The sequence below is a fragment of the Schistocerca cancellata genome, chromosome 6 (genome assembly GCF_023864275.1).
Source record: "Schistocerca cancellata isolate TAMUIC-IGC-003103 chromosome 6, iqSchCanc2.1, whole genome shotgun sequence".
NCBI classification, from domain to species: Eukaryota; Metazoa; Arthropoda; class Insecta; order Orthoptera; family Acrididae; genus Schistocerca; species Schistocerca cancellata.
Window position 1 is genome coordinate 131,027,610 of NC_064631.1, and position 21,333 is coordinate 131,048,942.

At 42.1% G+C, this 21,333-nt stretch overlaps 1 protein-coding gene across 1 annotated transcript; it reads left to right on the forward strand.

Moving 5' to 3' along the window:
• Positions 1-270: 270 nt before the first annotated feature.
• Positions 271-21,123, forward strand: LOC126088192 (probable cytochrome P450 304a1). The gene is made up of 9 exons (XM_049906318.1): positions 271-370; positions 5,662-5,910; positions 7,967-8,130; positions 10,031-10,321; positions 13,121-13,238; positions 13,646-13,826; positions 18,343-18,460; positions 18,939-19,080; positions 20,951-21,123. The coding sequence occupies exons 1-9, from the start codon at positions 271-273 to the stop codon at positions 21,121-21,123; spliced, it is 1,536 nt and encodes a 511-aa protein (XP_049762275.1).
• Positions 21,124-21,333: the final 210 nt, after the last annotated feature.

Below are 21,333 nucleotides of genomic sequence, written 5' to 3' on the forward strand. Positions count from 1 at the left end.
AGTAGCTCTCCAGCGAGAGAGGCGCCGAGTCACGACACGTGGCGGTGTGGGCGTGGTCTCCGAGAGGCAGGGCATCGCTATCTCAGAGGGGTCTCGTGGTGAGGGAAGCGGGCGTCGCGCTGCTTAAAAAGCAGCTGAGGGGGTCCATGTGGTCAGAAGGCAGAAAGAAAGCAACAGCACCAGTTGTCTGCCTGTGCATCTAGCGTGATCAGGGATAACGAGGACCTCCGGTGAAGATTAGACAGTGACTGAGGACAGAGACCTACCAGAATGTCGCCTCTCGCTCTCCTCCTGTGTGGGGTGATCGTCGTGCTGCTGCTGATTTTGCTAGTGAAGAGTGCGTACTCCAGGCCCGACAACTTCCCTCCAGGTACGTACTTCCCGCTGTCTGTCCATACTAGCGGGCTGATCAGCGGATCACAGCTTTGGTTTCGTCTGCTCCCAGTGTGTACATACTACGTGGAAATAGCCAGCTATCCGTCAATGGCCAGTTACTTAGTCAGCCTACATATACCCTGTGTGGCCGCCCACGGTGGTCTAGCGGTTCTGGCGCTGCAGTCCGGAACCGCGGGACTGCTACGGTCGCAGGTTCGAATCCTGCCTCGGGCATGGGTGTGTGTGATGTCATTAGGTTAGTTAGGTTTAAGTAGTTCTAAGTTCTAGGGGACTTATGACCTAAGATGTTGAGTTCCATAGTGCTCACAGCCATTTGAACCAACACCCTGTGTGACCAATAATGAACTCCATATTTTCGCTATCCTATTGACGGAGTGTTCGTTTACTTGCCTTCCTAAGGTGATATGCAGTTATTACTAAACATGATAAGATCATACAGAGTCTCGTTGCAGATATGTTGTTCCCTCTCTATGGCTATACTCGTTTGTGACGAGGTGTCGCTGCACACAGTTGGGTGTTACCTGGCAAAAGTAAATGGCGTAGTTGCGATCTACTGTTTGTATTGTACCAAATATCATGGCTACAGTTTTTAAGCCTGGACATCCACGGAGTGTCCATGGAAATGAATGTAACCCAAAACATATGTAGTTAACGGCTTAAGCATTTTACTTGAGAAAGGCTACATAGCCGAAACGACATAGTACCCAGAATAAAATTAAAGTATAAGTAAATAACATCCGGAGCAGGAAACTTGTTTCTTTCAAAAAGGTATTGGATACATCGTACTAACACCATTGCCCCATTCTGGGAAGATATCTTTCCACATTTCTAACAACCTATCGCATTATAAATTAAAGTCCTCCACTGCTATTTTTTGTCTGTGTCTAAAGGCTACACTCAGGAATTGATGTAGGGATTTTGAAATGCTTTACACTAAATGATATGGTGACTACACGAGAGAAGTCATGCGGCCTTAGACAGTTAACACTGTCCTTGCGAAGCTGCAAGTCAATGTGTTAAATCGTATACAGACATACTATAATACTTCTACGTGGCTTTGATTTCTCAGTCTCTCTAACGGCATCCAAAAAGGCACTGTTTTTCTCACCCCACAGCAAAATACTTCGGTTAGTTTTACCCGATCAAGTACTGCCATTGTTTTCTGACGTGCAGTAAAATGGTTTACACCTGAAAACTTATTTCGTCAGTAATACAAATATGAGAGGTAATGTTGCATACGTTCACGGTTTTTATAACACCGTGTTTAATTCGTTGTACACAGAAACATTGCAACAACGAGGTGTCTTTCATCGCACCTCATGGCACACAAAATGTCTTCACATATTACAGATCTTATGTTGGGATGGATGTAGAGATTTCTGACTTGCAGATGTAATTTCAGGTGTCCTCTAGAAAATATGTTGCGACGTTTGCTGTCCGCGTTATATATTAATGACCTTGTAGACAGTGTTAGATAACTGGAACTACAGTTTTTCCGCGTGATACAGTTAAGCACGATGAAGAACTGCGTGATAAAAGCTGCACATATGTTCAGTCGGACCTTGACGAAATAGCGATTTCGTGGAAAGCGTGGCAACTTGCTTTATATTTTCAGAAATGTAAAACCGTGCACTTCACAAACTGAAGAAACGTAGTATCCTGGGGCTGCAATATCAGTGGGTCTCAAACGAAATTGGCCAGATCGTTTACACACACGGATGCACTAGTTTTATGGATATAAAGTGGAATGAGCAGATAGGCTCAGTCCGAGTTACACGGAAGTACCGGACTTCCGTTCGTTAGGAGAATACTAAGGAAATACGATCAGGCTACAAAGGCGAATACTTACAAATCACTTGTGCGACCCGTTCTAGTATATTACCGGAGTGTGTGGGACTCACGGTAAGTAGAACCGATAGGGGTTACTTAATGTATCCAGAGAAAGGCAGCAAGAATGGTCACAGCTTTGTTTAACACGTGGTAGAGTGCCATGGAGATTCTGGGGAATCTAAAATGGCAGAAAACAGACACACACTATCCCAATTAAGTCATACAAAACCCAACTTTAAACGAGAAATACTGGAATAACTACAACCTTCTAAGCATCGCTCCCATTGGAATCGTGAAGTCAAAATTAGACTCATTACAACGCCCACAGAGGCGTTTAGACATTCTTCCCACATCCCATATGAGAATGGATCGAGAAAAAGCCCTAATAAGTCGTAGTATGGAAACTACACTCTGCCATGCATTTTGCAATGGTTTTCGGAATTTGGAGGTTGCTGTAGCTGTAGATGTTCTTACGTATTAAAAAGCAGGAACACAATGAACAACATGAACAATATACTTGTCTGCAGCTTAAAATTGTAATCAGAACAATGCTGCTAGCACACACCATGAAGTCTGCGCTATAAAATGTTGACATTTTAATTCTCCTGCACCTGCGCAACAAGGGAAACTCGCTATCGCATCTTCCTCAGATTTATTGGTAAAATGGCTCAGTGATCCACTTCCACTTCTTCAAAAACTGAACGCAAATCAATCATGAAAACAAGAAGAAGGTGCACTTAACTGTGAAGGAGGAAGCAAAATACAAATAGTGAACGGTCAAAGCTCAAAATTTGCAACACGTAGCTAATTGCAAGAACCTCGGCGCCCGTGGTTGTATGTTTACGGTGTTGGACTAGAAAGCGAGAGATCCGTGTTCAACTCTCCCTAGTGTCCCATTTTTTTCACAAATTTATGAACTGCCCGTCCGGTCACTGAAGTGTCTATTCTCCTTCTGTAGTCTTGGCGATTGTTGTACGAGGGCTGTTCAATAAAGAATCATGTAACGTTTTCTGATCATAATTTCTCACGCTAAAATTTAATCGTATGATATTCTGTTAGCTTAATGTGCAACAGACACATGGTAGTAGTTTCATTGTTGGGACTCCTGGTTCCCGTTTGTGAGGGGCAGGCAAGGTCAGACATGTTCAGTATCTCCTACCGCTCAAATGGAGGTGACACGCGGGGAACAATATGCGGCTTTGAGATTCTGCTTTCGTCTCAACTAATCTTCAGCTGCGGCCTATACAATGTTACAGGAGACCTACGGAAAGTCTGTTCTTCCCTACAGCACAGTTCGAAAGTGGTTTAAAATGTTTAAAGAGGGCAGACGATCAATTTCAAAGGACGGTGGACCCGGTACTCCAGTTACTGCTCTTACGGAAGAGAACATCAACACTGCTGCTGTCATTGTGAGAGAGGATCGACGACTTACCTTAATATCACTTTCTAAAATACTGAACATTTCATTGGGTCCCACCGGAAAGTTGGTCACAGAGAAATTACACATGATATGTATATGACCACGATGGGTTCCTAGACAGCTGATTCCCGAACAAAAGGACATTCTCATGCAGGTCTGCACGCATTTAAAGCTGATGTTAGACGAAGATCTGGAGTTTCTTTCAAATGTAATCACTGCTGAAGAAACTTGGCTACATTATTTTGATCCTGAGAGCAAACAGCAAAGCTCAGTGTGGAAATCTCCTTCATCGCCAATCCCCAAACTGGTTGCTTCTACTGGGAAATATATGGTCATCTCATTCTTTGATAGTCATCGAATGGTTTATCAGCGTGCTGTACCTGCAGACATATCAGTGACTGCACAATCCCACAGGGATGTGCTGAAAACATTGCAAGTCCATATCAGGCGAAAAAGACCACATTTTTGTGAAGCATGCATGATCCTGCACCACGATAATGTGCGTCCCCATATTGCCAATGTTGTTGGTGAATATCTTGCAAAAATGTACGTGTAGTGCATTCCTCACCCTCCATATAGTCCGGATTTAGTCTCATGTGACTTTTCTCTATTCCCTAACATGAAGTAATGACTTTGTCGGAGGCATTAGCAAACATCAGATGCAGTGGTGAAGGCTACGGAGGTGATTTTGAAGGACCTCTCAAAAAATGGTTTCCATCATGTATTTGGCGGAAAGGCTGGGACAAGTGCATTGCATTAAAGGGAGACTACTTTGAGGAAGATCATAAAAATTATGAGGACGTGTAACGGTATGTTGCCAGAGAAAAAATTATGATCATTCTTTGTTGAACAGCCCTCATTCTATACATCGGTTATACAATATGAGTCATGTGGTTAGAACATATTATCATCCCAAGTAAATGTAAAGAATAATAAGAGCACGCGAGATACATCATAGACCACTTACAGAAATGAAAACAACAAAGAAACGGGTGTGAACTATGTTACAACAAAGTCACGGAATGCAAGAGTCATAACTTGTGTAGAACATATCGGAGATAAAGGTACGTGCATGTGGAGGTCCCTTCGTAACACGGACGTTACACTATGACGCAGATAAAAATCTGAATACAAACAGTCACGTCTACTATCGGACGCATAGTTTATAATCTTAGGGAAAAAAAAACAGAAAGTAGAGCTTGAGGGAGATTTGGATCCATATTACCCCTTCGCAGACGAGCACCGTGGCCATATAAACATGACGCCATAGTCACTCAAATTTTCTCAGTGTTGCATATTCTTATCTTGATATTGGACTGTTCCCTGTTTCTATTTTCCTTCTTTTCTCACAGTTCACTACACCGTCTTCCTGTTACCAAGCTTTATCTGTGTTCAGTTTTTGACGGGATATCCATTGGGGCATCTGATCACTAAATCTGGGGGAATGGGACGATGAGTTTCCCTTGGTGGTAACATATGCCTGAGACGTTGCTCACATGGCGTAGAAAATATTTTCTTCTGGTTCATTCTACGCACGTTTCAGTAACGTCGGAAAGTTCTTCAACCCAAAGATCTCTCGCTACACCTTTCTTCTCTGTAGTGTACCGCTAGGCATTGGTCATTCTATATAGTGATAGCATTTAGTTTCGTTCTTAGTGATCTTCAGGTCCACAGAAATGTAATTTAAACGTATTTGCGATACTCGTCTGCCTAAAAGTTTTCGACGTAAACTAAGTGTCCTGGTCTACCTTTTACTTAAGGAAATAAGGATATTGATTGTCCAGTTGCCTCGTATACTGTTACATAAGCATATTGTGGTTTCAAATAAAAGCGTTTTGACTGTGTGCATCACATGAACAAAATGACATGTCTGAATGTAGTACTTGGCAAGTCTGCTTCCAGCTTTGTTGCCGCTGTTACCTGCGTGGGAATGTAGTACTTGGCAAGTCTGCTTCCAGCTTTGTTGCCGCTGTTACCTGCGTGGCAGAACTCATTTCCAGTGCTGTATGCTACAGGGCCCCCTGCGCTACCAATATGGGGGAGCTACATCCAGCTGCTGCTGGAGAACTACAAATTCCCATACAAAGTGATGGACGCCTTCACGCGCCGCTACAACTCCAAACTGGTGGGCTTCTACTTTGGACCGCTACCTGTGGTGGTCATCAGCGACTACGAGGCTGCGAAGGAGGCCTTCAACAACCCCAGTCTGCAGGGCCGTATATCCAACGTCGCCATCAAGCAGAGGATGCCGCATGAGGACCTAGGTAAGCAATGTCTGCTACCTGAGGAAGGAAGTTTAACATTAGTTTAATAGTTTTCCTTATTTAGTTTCCAGCTTTATGCTGGAGCAATATGGAAACAATCCAAATCTGGTATTTACTTTCCACTTTAACCGTAAAAAACGTGTAAGGTAGAGTCCCGACATATGGCCACCTATTTTTATCACTTGTTTATCCATCAGACTGCCAGAACAAAGAAAAGCACGTGCCCATTACACTCCCAAGTATGTTTACTATTTGTGCTAGTGTCAAATAGTGTAACAGCTTCATGAAGATTGTAAAAAGTAATGATACTTTAAGAAAGTGGCTATTCTTCATTTATGAGGAATGTGATCCAAATAAGACCCCATGCATTAAAGATATACAAAACTTTGAGAGTTGGCAAGAAAATCACTAAACCCAAAAGAATTTGTAAAAATCAGTTGATACTAGAAAACATCCGAGTATTAGCAATTATGTTTCAAACAAAGAGTGCAAATAAATTTAGTTTCGACCACTGCATTTTTCGTGGCTTCGCGAAATGCACTTTAATCACAGAATCCATTTTTGTCCTTTGTTTTCCTGCGAATACACTGTGTATCAAATTCGACATTTTTCATAACCACCGCCGTCATTTTCATCACCGACATCTTCTATGGGAGCCATATCAGGAGAACGGCGTGCTTAACAGACGGTGCTTGATTGCCAGAGGTACAGTTGATGTAAAATATTTTCAAAAATCCAAGACAAAATAGACATGGCTGACTTTCTGTGGTTAAAAAACTGGATAGCTAACATTTATATTTGACAGTGAAGCGCATTCTGTAACTAAAACGTAACAAAAACTCATCTCATCTCCGAAAATAAAAAACAAGATTCAGAACTATCGCAAAGAACTCTTCTTGTTTCATGCACTCACCTTACTGTGGGCCTCTGAAGGCTTTGACGCTAATACTGCACGAGTGCACCACTTGCTGGAGAGTTTAAAGAGGGTGACCATACCTGGATAAGTGGCTATATTCGTGCCCTTTACACTTCACAAATCGCACACATTTCACGAATCTTGGTCTTATGTGCACGTTAAAACCGGAACATATGACAACTTTATTTCTAAATAATAAAGCTGCTTGTCAGGCTTCTTCTATGTGTCATGTTCCTTCGTTATCAGCTATAATAAGTATAATAAATTCAAGTTAATCGACAAGAACATGAAATATGTCTTTTTTTGTTATTATTTCGGCCAGTTACTTCATTGTGTTCCCATATTACGCTGATCAGTTGTTATTACGGAAACTCTCATTCCCACATCGTTTCTGGGTACAGATACTACATCTTGTGAATCCTGAATGGAAGGGACGATTATCACACATTGGTTTGGACACATGACAGGCATGTTTTCAGTGAGCCCACACTGAAGTCTTTTATGAGCTGCATGTTAATAATATTGCTAAAACAAAACAAAAACAATACGAAACAATGAGAATGTAACAATCCGCTTACACACAAACACACACACACACACACGGAAAAACCAAAATCATAGAAAAGGACCACATATGAATGAGGCTGGGTGATCATTGTTCTAAAAACGTATGATCCAGTCACTATGCAACACTTTACGGCCTGAAAGCCTAGGCTGCAGTTCAGGAGTCACACAGTCTTTAAAATTTTTACCGCACCTGGCTCGAGCACCTCGCTGTTATGAATCTGCCCTTACTCCAAAATAAGATCTTCTCTCGCCAAAATGTGTAATGGAATTTGATAAAATGTGGCGTGCAGTGAACTGTAGGCCACAGGTTTATAGACTGGGGCTTTGAGCTGTGTGTAAGTGGCCAGTGTCCTATTTCGGAGCTTGGTACGTTGCTTCATTTCAATGGAGTGACTGACGTTAGGTACGCTTTGCCGAATGGTTGGCTTCACACCCTCCCAGCCACTCCCTCGCCCACAGTTTCATGGCACATTCCATTCCGTGCAATCTCTCAACAAATGTTCATAAATGAATTGCATGAGTTTCTTCAACGTCATGTCAATGCTGATAAGGCTACGCTCGACGCCTGTGCAGGCATAAACTTCAGAGTGGGCCCAGAGCTGATGGAGCAGCGTCGCTTCACGCTGAGGTACCTGCGGGACTTTGGCTTCGGACGGCGTTCCGACCACCTGGAGTCGGAGATCGAAGCGGAGATGGCGGAGCTGGTGGGGCTCATCCGGGGAGAACGGCAGGATGAGGTGAGTCCCAGGAACAGTCTTCCTTCTTGCTAGCTGCCCGCAACGTAGACAAGTAGTGTTGGTCGCACTCGTGATGTTCTAGACATCTGCTGTACAGGTGGTCATCTATAATTAGTGCAAACGTTGCGATAGTTCTTCGCTGTAGTGCATGTTCATTATCAAGGTAGTGGCTGTAACAGTACGTAGAACTATTACAGTTCACAATCCCTATATATTATTAAAATAAGGTAATATGTATGTGCAATGTGTGGGTTTATGTTCCACATCTCCTCCTAAACCACTGGTGCAGTTTCAACCAAAATTGGTACACATATCCATTAACATTAGGCAACAATCGCTTTGAGGGTTAAGAAGCACTTACCTATCGTCGTTCAGGAGATACGGATTAGGAAACACTGAAATGCTTGAAAAACTGCCGCATCATGCATGAAGTTTTAATGCATTTACTCTTTACTACTAAGACACCGCTCCTGTCCAGTCAAGGAAATCCCAGACACCTGGCAGTGGTACTGACAGCTTTGAACTGCGAAAGGCAAACGGCTGCAGGCGAAATGCATAGCCGTCCACAGTGTTGTCAAGAGGCGTTTCCATAGAAATATTTACAAAATCGCACTGTAGACACGTGACGTAGGTGCACTCAGTGTAAAAGAAAACTGCCCAGAATCATGTTTCTTAATTTGTATGCTGTTCGTATAGATTTGTAAATGACGCATATTTCTTTGTACGGCTGTTTCATAATTTGAAAGTTGTTTTCACGAATACGTGGAGACAAAATTTTTTCGATACTTCTCTACAAACACAGTTCATTTTTTGTTTTCATTTCTAATAGAAAATTGGCAAAATGAATACCTGGGAAATGCCGTGTTTGTATGTATATGTAAATAAGCTTCTGAGTAACGTCGTAAGCTCCAGATGACTGTTTACATACCGAACCCTTACTATATAGGATTGGTGGAACAAAGAGTGATGTTTCTAAGAAGAGCACTGTATTTCGTCACATGTTTGTTTAGTGCTTTAACGTTGTAATTCCGAGAGCGCATTCCTTTGAGAAGTCAGCTAATAAACAGCTGTGTCCTTGTAGACTTGGCGAAAAGACGATGAAGGTAAAAACAGACAGATTCGAACGTGAAAATTTATAAAGAATATTTCTTTCCGTGCACCATTCGCAACTGGAAGTGGAAAGGGGGAATCTGTCATGGTACACAAGGTACGCCTGTCACACTCTGTAATGAGGCTTGCAGAGCATAGATGTAAAATGACTAACTGCTCAGATTGACTACTCAGAAAGGTGGCTCCTTTAAATTGCAACCAGGGAAGTTGTAACAGTCCACTTCAGTCATACAACAACCACACACCACAGCTGGGCACCTCATTGTGGTGTTGTCCAAGACAGAATCTGTGTTGATCATCCACACATGCAGCAGACGACTATTCAAACCTGGGTCTACGTTAACTTAACACCTGGAATGGTGTGGTGTGATATCCAAGGATGGCACTCGGAATTTGGTTGTGTTCTGGAGTATCAGTAACGCCTAATGCAGATGATTCAGGAGGACGACGTTTCAATCCCGCGTCCGGCCATCCTGATTTAGGTTTTCCGTGATTTCCCTAAATCGCTCCAGGCAAATGCCGGGATGGTTCTTTGAAAGGGCATGGCCGACTTCCTTCCCTAATCCGATGACACCGATGACCTCGCTGTCTGGTCTCCTCCCCAAAACAACCCAACCCTAATGCAGATGCTTTTGGACTCTATTTTAGTTTAATGTAGCGCTAATATATTCTATGGTTGAAGCTTTAAGAACCGTAATCGGGAAAAACTTCTTCAGTTTTGTGTCATATATTCAAATACTACACCTCATATTTTAATTCCTGCTACTAATACAAAACGACGTTTCGACAGATTGTGGTGCAACCATCATCAGGAGACGGCAGCCGGCGTGTACTGCTGCCTGATGCGCTGTTCCCTGGCTTCATCAACGGCTTCATGCCGGTGGTGGCGGGCAGCCGGCTGCCGCGGGTAGCCGACGGGGTGTGCCGCTACCTGGGGAACGCGGGCCTGCAGACGGCCAGGGCTGGAGACGCCACAGGCGGTTTCCTCACGCTTCACTCCGCACTGGCCTCCATCGCGCCCAAGATGTCCGGCTACCACGACACAGTAGAGTCCGCCCAGAAGATCCTGACCTACTTCCATGTGAGTACCGAGGTATCCACTATTCTTTCGGTGGTGGAAGCAAGATATTACAGAGTAGATCGAGCAAGTCCAGTTATGTACAGCTGCTTTTAACTATTATGTAGAAGAGAGAAAACAGCAGCAGAAGAAGTCTAACAAGTAGTAGGAAGACAGGTAGAGGATCGATGACTGGTGCAGGAAGTAGCAGTGACCCTGAATGTAATAACTCTACATCTATGTGATTACTCCACAATTCAAACTTAAATGTTTGTATTAATGTTCATAGATTAGTTTTCAGATTATTTCTCTTCCGTTTTACTCTAACAAGCGTAAAATTTATACCAAAATCTTTTTGTGTGATCTTAGATTTATCGCATTTTTTTTTTACTATGGTTATTTTCCTCTGTGCTTCTAAGAGTCAATAAAATATTTTGGCATTGAGAAGAGAAGATTTCTGAGTGAAATTCCGAAAATAGATCTCACCGCAACGGAAAGCCTCTTTGTGTTAATGACATGCACCTCAACTTCCTTATTGTGTCACTGACACTCTCGCCAGTGTTTCGCGATAATGCATAATGGAATGCCCTTCACTAAGCTTTATTAACGTCCTCCATCAATTCTATCTGTTAACCATCCCATAATGTGCAACAACACTCCAGAATAAGACGGACAAGCATGGGGTATACAGTATTTTTCTTAGGTTTTGCGCAGCTTTTGGTTCGCCTTCCCCACAAATTTTTGTATGTGGTGGTTACAGTTTAAGTGGTTTGTAATTTAATCCCTAGGTATTTAGCTGGAAGTATTGGTAATAAATGGAAGGGGGCGGGGGAGGGGAAGGGGAGAGGTGAATCCACAGCTATTCAGTTTCACTGTTGCCAACTAACCCCTGGAAACAGTAACAAGTTTAAAATATCTAAATTAACCACCCGGATTGATCATATAAAAAAACTGTAAAAAAGAGCAAATGTTCGAGTTTCATCAGATGGATCTCAAAGAAATATGATTCATTCTCGAGAAAAGAGGCTTATAAAGCCGTGGCTCAACTGATTCGTGAATATTCCTAATCATTCTGGTCCCCTTACCAGTTTGGGTTAAATGCAGAAAAAACAAAGAAAATGTTCGTTTAGTAAGTAGTAAGATGAGAATCATTTCCCAGCATATTCTTTTCCTGACGTATTTGACATTAATCAGGTTCTCAATAGCATACCATCCTCACTTCACATGTTAAAACAGTGTCAACGTAGCTGACAAAATTTTGAGCCATTTTCACGTTAGTAATGTGTTCACGTTGTGTCAGTAAATTACTTTCCTATGTACTTCTTTCCCGAGTATTCTTTAAACTCCACACCTATGAGTGAGCGTTAATATGATTCGTGGCAAGAGTGCTGAAGCTTCCTAGATCACAGCTTCTGCTTTCAACTTTTTTATCGTGGATGTTTAAACCCTTAAAATTCCCCAGCAATACTGTCACCAATTTAAGAACCATTTTTAACTTACGAGATAATGAATTATCTAGCGCGAAATTTAGGCATGACCTAGATATGCAATGGGATTTCCAATTGAATTTCTGTGAGGGTTGTCTCTTTTTACATCTGTCTTCGTGACACTGAATTTTTGCCAATGTTCAACACTTTTTGCCAGCTGCCACATGGCTCTGAGCTCTGTGGGACTTAACATCGGAGGTCATCAGTCCCCTAGAACTTAGAACTACTTGAACCTAACTAACCTAAGGACATGACACACATCCATGCCCAAGGCAGGATTCGAACCTGTGACCGAAGCAGTCGTGCGGTTCTGGACTGAAGTGCCTAGAACCGCTCGGCCACCATGGCCGGCCAGCTGCCATATTTTACCGTTGTTAACTCCAGTTTTACAACTTACTGGTGATTACAGTCTTATACATCGATAGATTTTCTTCTCTTTATCTCACATCTTTAGAAAATCAGTATGAATTTCAACCATTGTTTTTCATTTTCTAACATAGAAATTTCTCTTAAACACCCAGAATTTCATAAATGGAATAAACTATTAATTGAAAATGAAAAACTACGAATTTTCAAAGCTGCCAGTTTATAACCCATTACAATGACAATTTTACATGTACGAATTACTTTCCTTTTATGTCCATGTGCTAAACAGTTATGCTTCATTTGCTATCTCATATTCAAACTTTCTACTTGGCTTAGTAATTTCAAGCTGCAGTTTCTGGTTAATAATCGCCCATATCGAAATAAAGAAGAGAACTCAATCCATGCTGGTCAATTTTTGGCTTCCAAACAGAAACTTTTGCTAAAAGGAATGCGCCCCACTATTTCATCACAACAGCAATATTCTGCCCAACAAGGAAGTGTACCTGTCCATTGGACATCTGTTTCATTCATCTGCCTATCATTACAGACCCTTAGGCGGCTGCTAGGACAGTATTTACACTACACGTCTACCGTCTCAAAGACTTAACCAGATGTGATATCCACTAGTTACGTATCTGAGACAAAATCTTCGCCGGCCGCGGTGGCCGAGCGGTTCTAGGCATGGGTGTGTGTGATGTCCTTAGGTTAGTTAGGTTTAAGTAGTTCTAAGTTCTAGGGGACTGATGACCACAGATGTTAAGTCCCATAGTGCTCGGAGCCATTTTTGAACCAAATCTTCATAATAAAATTTTTACCCTTTATTCACTACATTTTGCGGTCTCCATATGTATCTATTCTGTATATATAAATGGTAACTGACTTCTGACTTGAGGCTGATAATAAATTTAGGTATTGTTTTTTCTTCTCTGGCAGAAATGTCACATAAATGACTAAGTCTGTCTTTTTGCAGCACGTGATCAAGGAACACGAGAAGACATACTCAGATGATCACATGAGGGACTTCATTGACAGATACCTGAGAGAAATAAAGGAGAAGAGGAAGACGGGGACTGACACAGTATATTCCAGTAAGTACTAAATGGGAGCTCTATCTTATTAACTAATGAACTTGGTCCTGTTTCTGTTAAGTTCTATCATAAAAGTAAAAGGTATAGAAACCACATGTCTTATAAATGCTGTCACTGAAGGTTCGAGGGATGGGGGGACTTCATGACTGTCGACTTTCACTTGACAAAAACTATTGCTGTTGCTGTGGCTATTTCGATATCTTCGATATCTTTAACACCTATGTTCGCACCAACTGTTGTTGTCCTCATGGAGCCCTTGCTCAACAACCATCATGAGCGCCTGGATATGTGGAGCTGGTGCTCCATCTTAGTACTACAAAACGTCAATACATCATCCAAGAATACATATAATATTCTCTGTTACATTTGCTGTATCAAGTGTCAACAGCAGGTGTTTGTGTTCGCAGCTGACCAGCTGGGGGTCACCCTGTTCGACACCTTCTTGCCAGCTTCCATGGTGCAGTCAACAGTGCTCTCCTGGGCCCTGCTGTACGTGGCCCGCCACCCAGAGGCACAGAGGCGAGCACAACTAGAGCTGGACTCAGTCGTGGGAAACTCGAGGCTTCCAAACCTCAACGACCGTCTCCAGTGAGTATGCACTAGACATATAGCCACTGGCTCACACAAGTTGGCTAGCCGATACAACCCACCACCTACAGGTGGTGTCAGGGAGTCCAGTTGCAACAACTATCTCACCAGAATAGTTTCCACATCTCCTTCGTCACATGTAGCACATCTTTACTGCAGCTCATCAGTGTAGGGTTCTATGCAGAGTGCAAGTATTATATACAGTCACGCTCATGTTTTTCTTGATTGGACGATAGCAGAAGATACTGAAATGTGTTTGTGATTTGTAGCCTACTCTTCTCACCAGCATCACCACCGCCAAGGACATCTCTTGATTAACATCTCCAGTGGATGGACTACCAGAACACATTATGGACTGTTTTGCAAATTAGCCCCCAAGACAGTCTGATGATCAAGAACTGTAGAGCACCACCTATTCACTTCTCATAGACATGAGACCTTGGGCACACTGGCCTTCACTCTGGAATAGCTGGGCTCACTTTTCAGAAAATGCTGATCAAGCCCCCGTCCAAGGATATCGATTTAGGTTTTACATGGTTCCCAAATTTTAATAAAGACAAATTCCAGGATAGATAATTTGAAAATGGATCTATCAGAACTACTGCCTCACTAATGACAACACTTACGATATGATGTTAATCCTTTCTTTACTCCCCAGACGAATTCTAGCAGTAAAAATTTTTTTATTGGTTTGATGCAGTTCTCCATGCTACTCTATCCTGCACAAGCTTCTTCATCTCCCAGTACCTACTGCAACCTACATCCTTCTGAATCTGCTTGGTGTATTCATCTCTTGGTCTCCCCCTCCGATTTTTACCCTCCACACTGCCCTCCAATACTAAACCCTGATGTGGTTAACACTTCATCTGAGTTACCATGGTAATGGAGAAAGTTAATTATTATCGAATGAATACCTTAATATTCTGTGCATTACTGCTTAAGACATGCATAATCAGATGAATATTGAATAAAATTATCTGACTGCTATTGGAAACGTATGCTCTCAGGAATTTGTAACCACTCATATCCTTCTTCTCCCAAGTTCATAACTGGTAACGAAATTAGAACTTCATATTACATTAATTTTTGCGGTAAACGTATTACATGGCGCAATTCTTTTCACAACAGATAATATTTTTCCAATCTTACATTTTATACAGTTTTTTGTTGTTGTGGTCTTCAGTCCTGAGACTGGTCTGATGCAGTTCTCCATGCTACTCTATCCTGTGCAAGCTTCTTCATCTCCCAGTACCTACTGCAACCTACATCCTTCTGAATCTGCTTGGTGTATTCATCTCTTGGTCTCCCCCTCCGATTTTTACCCTCCACACTGCCCTCCAATACTAAATTGGTGTTCCCTTGATGCCTCAGAACATGTCCTACCAACCGATCCCTTCTTCTAGTCAAGTTGTGCCACAAACTTCTCCACAATCCTATTCAACACATCCTCATTAGTTATGTGATCTACCCATCTAATCTTCAGCATTCTTCTGTAGCACCACATTTCGAATGCTTCTATTCTCTTCTTATCCAAACTATTTACCGTTCATGTTTCACTTCCATACATGGCTACACTCCATACAAATACCTTCAGAAATGACTTCCTAACACTTAAATCAATACTCGATGTTAACAAATTTCTCTTCTTCAGAAACGCTATCGTTCCCATTGCCAGTCTACATTTTATATCCTCTCTACTTCGACCATCATCAGTTATTTTGCTCCCCAAATAGCAAACTCCTTTACTACTTTAAGTGTCTCATTTCCTAATCTAATACCCTCAACATCACCCGACTTAATTCGGCTACATTCTATTATCATCGTTTTGCTTTTGTTGATGTTCATCTTATATCCTCCCTTCAAGACACCATCCATTCCGTTCAACAGCTCTTCCAAGTCCTTTGCTGTCTCTGACAGAATTACAATGTCATCGGCGAACGTCAAAGTTTTTATTTCTTCTCCGTGGATTTTAATACCTACTCCGAATTTTTCTTTTGTTTCCTTCACTGCTTGCTCAGTATACAAATTGAATAACATCGGGGCGAGGCTACAAGCCCGTCTCACTATCTTCCCAACCACTGCTTCCCTTTCATGCCCCTCGATGCTTATAACTGCCATCTGGTTTCTGTACAAATTGTAAATAGCCTTTTTCTCCCTGTTTTTTACCCCTGTCACCTTTAGAATTTGAAAGAGAGTATTGCAGTCACCACTGTCAAAACCTTTCTCTATGTCTACAAATGCTATAAATGTAGGTTTGCCTTTCGTTAATCTTTCTTCTAAGATAAGTCGTAGGGTCAGTATTGCCTCACGTGTTCCAATATTTCTACGGAATCCAAACTGATCTTCCCTGATGTCGGCTTCTACCAGTTTTTCCATTCGTCTGTAAAGAATTTGCGTTAGTATTTTGCAGCTGTGACTTATTAGTTCGGTAATTTTCACATCTGTCAACACCTGCTTTCTTTGGGATTGGAATTATTATATTCTTCTTGAAGTCTGAGGTTATTTCACCTGTCTCATACATCTTGCTCGCCAGATGGTAGAGTTTTGTCAGGACTGGCTCTCCCAAGGCCGTCAGTAGTTCCAATGGAATGTTGTCTACTCCCGGGGCCTTGTTTCGAGTCAGGTCTTTCAGTGCTCTGTCAAACTCTTCACACAGTATCGTGTCTCCCTTTTCATCTTCATTTACATCCTCTTCCATTTCCATAATATTGTCCTCAAGTACATCGCCCTTGTACAGACCGTCTATATACTCATTCCACCTTTCTGCTTTCCCTTCTTTGCTTAGAACTGGATTTCCATCTGAACTCTTGATATTCATACAAGTGGTTCTCTTTTCTCCAAAGGTCTGTTTAGCCATTTTGCACTTACTGTTGATCTCATTTTTGAGACGTTTGTATTCCTTTTTGCCTGCTTCATTTACTGTATTTTTATATTTTCTTTTTTCATCAATTAAATTCAATATTTCTTCTGTTACCCAAGGATTTCTACTAGCCCTCGTCTTTTTACCTACTTGATCCTCTGCTGCCTTCACTACTTCATCCCTCAAAGCTATCCATTCTTCTTCTACTGTATTTCTTTCCCCCATTCCTGCCATTTGTTCCCTTACGCTCTCCCTGAAACTCTGTACAACCTCTGGTTTAGTGAGTTTATCCAGGTCCCATCTCCTTAAATTCCCACCTTTTTGCAGTTTCTTCAGTTTTAATCTACAGTTCATAACCAATAGATTGTGGTCAGAGTCCACATCTGCCCCTGAAAATGTCTTACAATTTGAAAACTGGTTCCTAAATCTCTGTCTTACCATTATATAATCTATCTGATACCTTTTAGTATCTCCATGGTTCTTCCATGTATACAACCTTCTTTCATGATTCTTGAACCAATTGTTAGCTATGATTAAGTTATGCTCTGCACAAAATTGTACCAGGCGGCTACCTCTTTCATTTCTTACCCCCAATCCATATTCACCTACTACGTTTCCTTCTCTCCCGTTTCCTACTACCGAATCCCAGTCAACCATGACTATTAAATTTTCTTCAATTTCTTCGTCGTCTGCAGAGCTAGTTGGCATATAAAATTGTACTACTGTAGTAGGCGAGGGCTTCGTGTCTATCTTGGCCACAATAATGCGTTCACTATTCTGTTAGTAGTAGCTTACCCACATTCCTATTTTTTTATTCGTTATTAAACCTACTCCTGCATTACCCCTATTTGACTTTGTATTTACAACCCTGTATTCTCCTGACCAAAAGTCTTGTTCCTCCTGCCACCGAAATTCACTAATTCCCACTTCATCTATCTTTAACCTATCCATTTCCCTTTTTAAATTTTCTAACCTACCTGCCCGATTAAGGGATCTGACATTCCACGCTCCGATCCGTAGAACGCCAGCTTTCTTTCTCCTGATAACGACGTCCTCTTGAGTAGTCCCCGCTCGGAGATCCGAATGGGGTCTATTTTACCTCCGGAATATTTTACCCAAGAGGACACCATCATCATTAACCATACAGTAAAGCTGCATGCCCTAGGGGAAAAATTAGGGCTGTAGTTTCCCCTTGTTTCAACCCTTCGCAGTACCAGCACAGCAAGGCCGTTTTCGTTTGTGTTACAAGGCCAGATCAGTCAATCATCCAGACTGTTGCCCCTGCAACTACTGAAAAGGCTGCTGCCCCTCTTCAGGAACCACGCGTTTGTCTGACCTCTCAACAGATACCCCTCTGTTGTGGTTGCACCTACGCTACGGCTATCTGTATCGCTGAGGCACGCAAGCCTCCCCACCAACGGCAAGGTCCATGGTTCACGGGGGGAAGTTTATTCAGTTGAGAAGACGTTATTTCTATGCATGTACACAGAAAAATACCTTGCACTCTTCAGATAATTCATTGCACAACTAATATACTCTCATCTTCGCATCATTCATCAAAGGGAGTTCTTTGAGCAATTACAATTTATGTTTATAAGAGTGTTATGTTTGTGAGTATGTTATGTTTAACATATAACATCAACCTGTTGCCTGCAGCTTACCGTACACAGAGGCCATCCTGCGAGAGACGATGAGGATACAGACGCTGCTGCCAATCGGGATACCCCATGCAGCTACTGAGGACACAACCCTACGGGGGTACACCATACCAAAGGTAAGTTCTAAATCTCTGCCTCCTACTGGAATTCTTCATGTAAACCGTCAGAGAGAATCTCTACAGCCACTGGTTTCGTGCACAAAGTTAAGCCAGGTACCTCTATCCGCTGTCTGGATGCTCCCTACCAACGATCAGTTAGAACCACTACTTCCTATTGTAATGCTCCATACCAAAGGTCAGTTGGAAACGTCCAGATCCTGTCGCGATACTCAGTAACAAAGTCAGCTATTGGTCTCTGGCTTCTGCTGTTCGGCGCAGGAAGACGAAGTATGTATGAAGGTGTGGTGCAGTGGTGACTACCATTTCACAGTACTTATAATCAGTTAATATCAAAACACACTATTTCTACTTTATTAAGTCGGAGTTTGAGTGACATGTGGGTATCACAATATCTACAGAAGTCATGTATGTATGACTTCTCTAAGCGTCACAGAGTTAAAAATTTCTGTGTGCTGATTAATACATTGTGTTGCAGGGAACTGTGGTGGTGGCCAATTTATGGAGTATGCACATGGACAAGGATGTGTGGAGAGACCCAGAGCACTTCAGACCAGAGAGATTCCTCAACAGCGACGGCACTCTGTGCACCAAGGATCTCACATTACCCTTCAGCACTGGTATGTGTTACCCTGTCCTAGTAATTTACATTTCCAGTGTGTAAGCGTATTAAACATCCAGTTTTTGTCGCTATATTTCAACGTCTACGGATTGGAAAGTTGGTTGGTTTATGTCTCTTCTTACGCCGATCTTGTGGAAGTTGACAAGCAAGTGTGTGGCTTTCTTAGCACAGTTGAAGTTCAATGTAAGAATGTAGGTTTCTACAGCTGAAACCCATTTTAGTAACCTCCTTTTCGATGTGTGGTTGCAAGTGTGACTGGGCTGTCTGCTATAGCAGACGAAACGTTGATAGATATTCTTCATATGACGTAGTCACACCAAAAAGGATTTTACTGAGAAGGCCAAGAAATCGTTCATGTTGTTATTTCTTTCTCGTAGAAAACAGAAATTATGCCATTTTCTGTCTCTGAAATTAAGAAAAATTCAATTTTTTATTACCATACAGGGTGTTTCCGTAAGAGCGTGCAAAAATGTAAGAGGACATAGGGAATTCTCTACTGACCAATCTGAGGTACGGAGGTTGGGGTCGGAGAAGCCAGCTTAAGGAAATGTGGAAATAAACTAGTCTACCGCTTTTTCTAGCAGTACGGTATTTCCAGCTTATTTACAAATAACACACGTACAAGTTTACGCGTTCTGTTCTGTTTATTTACATATACATTGTTTATTTCCTGCAAGGAAACAAGAAATGCACCCTGATAGCGAGGAAGTCATGATGCAGGTTTTGTTTACTTTACTTGTCGATAACGAGGCTCTGTTGCCCCATGACAGAATGTGTTATAAATGAACAACAGATCCATTCATTACTCATTGCTGTTGAGAGACGTATAAGTACAATACGATGGAGCAGTACTGGTTCAGTATTTCCTGGCCTTTGGATCGGAATGGGAGTTCCTATTCCATGTCCTGCAAGGTCACCTGACCTGAATCCCCTTCGTTATTTTCTATGGGAATATCTAAGGTCACTTGTGTAAGAGACCCCAGTGGATACGGAGATGGAAATAGTTGCCTGTGATGTGATTCGAAACACGAAAGGGATATTTGTCAGAGTGCGTCAGAACCTTATTCGTCAAAAAAAAAAAAAAAAAAAAAAAAAAATGGCTCTGAGCACTATGAGACTCAACATCTTAGGTCATAAGTCCCCTAGAACTTAGAACTACTTAAACCTAAGTAACCTAAGGACATCACACACCCATGCCCGAGGCAGGATTCGAACCTGCGACGGTAGCAGTCCCGCGGTTCCGGACTGCAGCGCCAGAACCGCACGGCCACCGCGGCCGGCTCTTATTCGTCGTAGACATGCTTGCATTGAGGATGATGGCAGTCAGTTTCAGCACATTTTGTAAGATACAATTCAAATGGTAGGTTTATTTTGTCAGTGATGGTTTTAGCAGTTAACTAGTGTAAATAAAAAAGAACACAGTCATGTGATTTTATTCCTATCATCTCCTTAAGCTGACTTCTCTGACCCCAGATTCCCTACCTCAAATTGTTCAGTGGAGCGTCCTCTATGTCTTGTTACATTTTTGCACACTCTTACGATAACACCTTGTACATTAACCTTTTGCAAAACTTTATTAGCATTTGCTTCTGTTCCTGTCTTCTAATCAGATTAATTATAACACTTGTGTCGCCTGCAAAAATTATCACTTTTGTGCAACTCCCTTTTTGTTATCTCCATAGTTGGTAATAGTTTTTTCGCTGTCAGAATTATTCAGCAGCCCACTTTGATTTCTCTTCGTTGAATATGATTCAGACTAGTTGAGTGTGCCACCAATTTAATAAAACATGAGTTTTAATTTCATCTTTATTACATGTCTCTCGGTATGCAATACACATTAACCAGCAATTATATGTATGTGTTCACAGGCAAGCGGGTATGCCCTGGGGAGACGTTCGCCCGACAGAACATGTTCCTCATGCTGGCGGCGCTTCTGCAGAACTTCTCAGTCCGGGCAGACGGCCTGCCGCCTCTCCACTGCAACATCCCGGGGGCCATCGAGACTCCGCCTGCCTTCTGGGCCCAGTTTGAGCCTCGGTGAAGGATCCCATCGCGACACTGTTGCCACACAATGAGTTTATTGATGCATCCCTCGTCAACAATGCTATAAAACACAAAAAATATACATATTGTGTTCTGGTGTTAGTAAGAGGTAGCATGTCATAGACTCGTAAGAAGTCGGTATTTTTTACCTGTCTTTAATGAAGACACGTAAAGCTCACTGCGAACTATCATGTCAAATGTTGATTTC

Excerpts from the sequence above, each read along its gene's own strand:
- LOC126088192 (XM_049906318.1), top strand. The coding sequence starts at position 271 with ATGTCGCCTCTCGCTCTCCTCCTGTGTGGGGTGATCGTCGTGCTGCTG. Across the intron at positions 371-5,661 it reads GCCCGACAACTTCCCTCCAG|GGCCCCCTGCGCTACCAATA; the intron begins GTACGTACTTCC and ends TGTATGCTACAG. Across the intron at positions 13,827-18,342 it reads AACCTCAACGACCGTCTCCA|CTTACCGTACACAGAGGCCA; the intron begins GTGAGTATGCAC and ends TGTTGCCTGCAG.